The sequence below is a fragment of the Alligator sinensis genome, unplaced genomic scaffold (genome assembly GCF_000455745.1).
Source record: "Alligator sinensis unplaced genomic scaffold, ASM45574v1 scaffold166_1, whole genome shotgun sequence".
Classification (NCBI taxonomy): Eukaryota; Metazoa; Chordata; order Crocodylia; family Alligatoridae; genus Alligator; species Alligator sinensis.
In genome coordinates, this window is record NW_005842098.1 from 1,772,579 (window position 1) to 1,777,468 (window position 4,890).

Genomic DNA, 4,890 nt, shown 5'->3' on the forward strand with positions numbered 1-4,890 from the left:
GCCTTTCTACAGGCTGTTTGAAGCTGGAGACCCTGGCACATGCCTTCATTACTTCTTACCTTTTTTTTGTTACACATTAAATCAGACACATGGCCCAGAGTCTCCCTAGGGACTACTCCCCAAGGATTCACTTTGCCTTCCCCAGGGCCAACTTCAAATAGGAAACATGGACCAGAATTATCCCTGGACTTTAAACCTGGGCTGGACCTCTGATCATTCTCACACAGGATAAGAAACACCTCCACTTACCAGTCAGGTCCATTGTGATTGGCCCTGGAGCAGAGCTGCATACTAGAGTTAGTCGGGTGACTACTACATTGGGAGCTGTTGGGTCTGAAGGATCAAAATGAAGAGGACAGTCAGTTTGTAAAACCAGAGTTTAAGGGGGAAGACATAACTAAGGAAATCTAGAAGCACCTCCCTATGGCAAGACTGCCCTGTCAGTGGCACTGGGAAACAACTGGCTCCTCTTATGCTATCAATCTATAATCTTCATCCTGTCACCCTAAGACTCTTTCCTAGAAAAGATCCTTCTGTTCCAGGACACTCCCATAGCAAGACACAATGCAGGTATACAACTGATATGCTACCCTCCTGAAAAGAGTCCTGCTTTGGAGATATACCTGTCACCATAAATCCCTTCCCCAACAGGAACTTTGCCAGTCACAAACACGCATGAGTCACAAGCCTCTGCCCCATCTCAGTTACTGCTACACAAAGACCACTGTTACAGACCTCATCTCCAGCTGAGTCCCTGGACCCCAGTCAGGCACATATCTCCTAGCTTGTTCCCACCCCTCAGCACAAGAAGTGCTTATATCTGCCAGTATCGGATTCTTCTTCATTAGGAACTATCTCAACCCCTCACTACAACACCACAGCCATAACTGGGGAGTGTCTATGTACTGTGATGCCTCTCTGAGCCTGCCTCCTCAGATCTATCAGTCATCTGACCCCAGCACTCTTTCCAGAGGGTTGGACTCAATCTGTTGAGGTCCCTTCTGACCCTAGCATCTATGAATCTAGATCATACCTGCCACCACAGCCCCGTCCCCCAGCAGGGATTTCTTGTACTTAGCAAGGCTTTCATCATCCTTGTCCAGCTCCTGCAGCTCCTGAAGTGTTTTCTGGGGTGGGGGCTTGTAATTCAGTTTGTCATCCAGTTCATCATCATCTTCCTCCACATGTGGCTCTGGGGTTTTCTCAGTCATGATCACCTGTCTGGGAGTGTGGGGAGACAGTCCATCACTGGGAGCACAAAGCAACTGGGGTATAGTCTAGGCTGTAATTGTTCTGGAGAGCTATTGGTTCAGTGTCCAGGCACAGCACTGATCAATGATCTTGCGTTAAAAGCTGCTGCCACATACAAAGTATAGAGGCAGTGCCGTAGCAACAAAGTTTGGCACCCCGGGCAAAGCCTGCAGCGGCAGCCCACCCTCACCCCGCAAAGAGCCGCGCACATGCCCCCCCACCCCATGCTTGCCCAGAATTGTACTCAGCGGCAAGAGCTTTCCTTCCCCCATTCCTGCGCCCCCCCCAACAAGCTGCTCACGGCTCCATCCCACACCCCACCCCAGCTGGGCAGTGCCTGTTGGCCCCCCTTCACTTTGGTGCCTGGGACTTTCGCCCTGCTCACCCCCTCCCCACCCCTTGCTATGGCACTGCATAGAGTAAAATAACTACCACCAAGAGGAAGGTCTTACTTTCCTGCCTGAATGGGTTATAAATAATACTGAGAAACAAACACAGAATTTTATGAACAACATTTTATGAGGAAATTTATATATTAAACAAAATATATAAAGTCTCTTTGCTCAAAACATGAATTCTACTCAATCCTGTTGCAGATGTCCCAGAGTTTCTCTGCTGCACACCCCTGAAAATAGTTCACTTCATGCACTAATCAGGTCCACATCCTGCACAGGAAGGAAGCATGTGGCATGTTCCTATGACAACATTTGTCCCAGCTGCAGAACTGCTCTAAGTAGTGGGGACTCAGAAGAGAGAGTTCTCGAAAGGAGAGGAAGTAAGAATTGAATCTGGTGCAGAGTATTCTCAGCACAAGCTTAGACAGGAGCTCCTCGTTCTCTGAGAGCAAGAAATATGCCTGGTGGCTTCACAAAGAGGCGTAGAGAGAGACAAAGCAAAGGATTGAGAGAGGATAGGTAAATAAGTGGATGGGTGGTCAGAGGAGGGAATGAGCAGAGTTAGTAGGACAGAGGTTCCCAACCCCCGGGCCACAGCCCAGTACTGGGCCGCAAAGGGTTGGCTGCCAGACCGGAAGTCCGGAAATGACCGGCTTACTGAGGACCAGCAGCCAACCCCTTTTTATACTAGGTATAAAAACAAGTTGACTGCCAGTTCACAGTATGCTGGTCACTTCTGGTCTACTGTATGCTGGTCTGCAGTTTGCCAGTCCACGGACTAAAAAGGTTGGGAGAGAAGGATGAGTTTGTCAGGCAAGTAGATAAGAATGTAAGATCTTTCTTAGTGAATCAAATGACTCTCTTACCCTATTTGTCAGTGACCAAATTCTGATGCTTCATGGAAGGTTAAAAAACCCAACCACTGGGTCAAATAAAATTCTGGCTGAATCCTTTCTCACTGTATGTCAGTTGCCCTTGATTTGTTCTAAATATTCTGGCTATTCATTTTAACAACCAATTGTTCATTCTTCTGTCATGGAAGAGCATAAAAAAAAAAGAGTGACTGATATATTTTCATTTTCTTTTTTCTTATTTAAAACTTCTCTCAGCCCCTCTAAATCTTCTCCTTTCTAAGTGAGCAACTGCAGTGTTTGCCCATTCTCAGCTTGACAGTTTCAGTCAGCCATAACCCTGGTGAGATGGAAGGATAAATTCCAGGAGCATGATGTCGATAAAAGAATAGGGTGGGCACAGGGAACAGATAAAAAGGCTAAACAGCAGAGGCACAGGAAGATTCACAGAATCATAGAAAATTCGGGTTGGAAAGGATCTCAGGCGGTCATCTAGGCCAACTGCTTGCTCAAAGCAGGACCATCCCCAACTAGATTCAAATGTGTACTCTAATGTATGATGCATGTGATATATGGCTGCATAACAATTAAGCCTGGGAAGCTAGGATAGAGTTAGTATGAGGGTGTCACCAAAGAGAAAACCTTAGATAGCCTCAAAGCATGTCTAAGGGACAGGTCTAAGTGCAGCTGTGCTAATTTATACTATGGGCACGTCTACACATGATGCTATACTTCTGTAGTGATGTCCTATGGTGACATAGCATCCACAGGTGTCTACATGTGACCAGCAGCTACTTCGCCATAGTGGTGCACTCCCCTGTTACAGCGTGCCGCTATGGCAAAGTAGCTTCTAAAAATAACTCTTACACTGCATGTATGGCACAGTATAGGCAGTTACTGTGCCATGCTTTAGTACTTCCAAAAAGAAGTACTAAAGCATGGCTCAGTAACTATGTCGCCATAGGGCAACATATATATGTGCCCTATATGTAGTATATTTATACTCTATGTAGTATATGCAGTCTGGAAGGGTGCCTGCATTCTATGGGGAAAGAAACCTCACACTGTCCTCGCAGAAAAGGAAATCAAGGTGTGTGCCAGGATACTGTGAGGAAAGAAATGATTAATCCTCTAGTTTCAGCATGAACAGCACCTCATAAAACCCTAAAAAAAATTTATTATCCCTCTTATAAAACTTGCTCAAATCCAGATGCAAGAAAAGATCATGATGAGATGTGGTAGCCACAACTGGATCTTTTTTACACATATTTCTAGCTGCCAATTTGGGCCATTTCAACTCTAATACCCTTTCCTTCATCATGACCCTTCACATTTTGACAATTAACACTGCTTCCACCCCAGAATATCATTGCCTGGCCACCTCATCCCTCCACAGGAGATTTATGATTTATAATAAGGGGAATGGCAGAAGGAGGAAATGAAAATGACCAAGGCATAACGAAAGGAGATGCCAAGTAGATAATCCATCTTTGAATGCTTTGGTTGCTTCCGTTCCCTTTCTCTCACTTCATGAACAGAACAAAAATTATCCCTCAGTAGCAGTGAAAAGGGCTCCCTATCTGGGGAACCCTTCTGAAACCTCTAAGAAATCAACAAAACCCTTGGAGAGCTGGAATAGCAGACTGACTCATTATTAGAGTGACCCAAAGTGATAAAGCACCAGCTAGATGCTATGGAATAGGCAATATTCTAGCTTATGTGTGTGCCTACCTACTGGATAGATCAGGTGAGACCCAAATCTATGTGTTCTCCAGGTACTGTGGACCTATATGTTCTCCAGGTACTCTGCAAGTCTCCCAAGGACTTTAGTGAGAATAGGGCTGACCTTCTGTTCACATATGTGCATGTGCTCATACACCCCAGCCACCTATGGAACAGATCACATCAAAACTCTCATATGTAACAGCTCCCTCTGACTTGTGTGTCGATGTGTATGTGTGTGTCCATCCATGCAAGCCCTGCTGGGTGAGGCCCAGTCCAATAAAATATAAAAGTCACAGATCCACCCAAACCCAGCAGGTCATTGGGCTAACATGGTTGAAACGCACCAATTTCTGTAACACACAGCACACAGGAGAGTCATGGTGCCCAGCACACAAGGCTGTTATTGTGTCCAGCTGCTTTGGACTCCTCAGCCAAATTGCAGATGACCCAAATTGCTTTGGACTCTCCAGGTCAATTGTAGATGACCCATTTACAATTGAATTACTGAGATATGGGGTTTTCAATCAGGGGGGCACATACCCCTGGGGGTACTTGTGATGGCCTCAGGGGGTACTCAGCAGCAGGTGCCAGCACTGGCATTGCCGCTCGTCTCCATCTCCCCCCTCCCCACCTGCTCATCAACTGGCTGCTGGGGACCACCCCCCCCC

General features: G+C 46.3%; 2 protein-coding genes across 3 annotated transcripts in view; one reads left to right on the forward strand and one right to left on the reverse strand.

The window, feature by feature from the left end:
* Positions 1-4,890, forward strand: part of PDE6H (phosphodiesterase 6H) — a 50,046-nt gene that overhangs the window by 11,533 nt on the left and 33,623 nt on the right. The window lies entirely within an intron of this gene.
* Positions 1-4,890, reverse strand: part of ARHGDIB (Rho GDP dissociation inhibitor beta) — an 11,535-nt gene that overhangs the window by 4,944 nt on the left and 1,701 nt on the right. The window contains exons 2-3 of the mRNA XM_006024195.3: positions 1,034-1,221; positions 250-333 (exon numbers count right to left, since the gene is read on the reverse strand). Of these exons, the coding sequence (XP_006024257.1) occupies positions 250-333; positions 1,034-1,211 (262 nt within the window). The 5' untranslated portion in view covers positions 1,212-1,221. The remainder of the gene's footprint in view (positions 1-249; positions 334-1,033; positions 1,222-4,890) is intronic.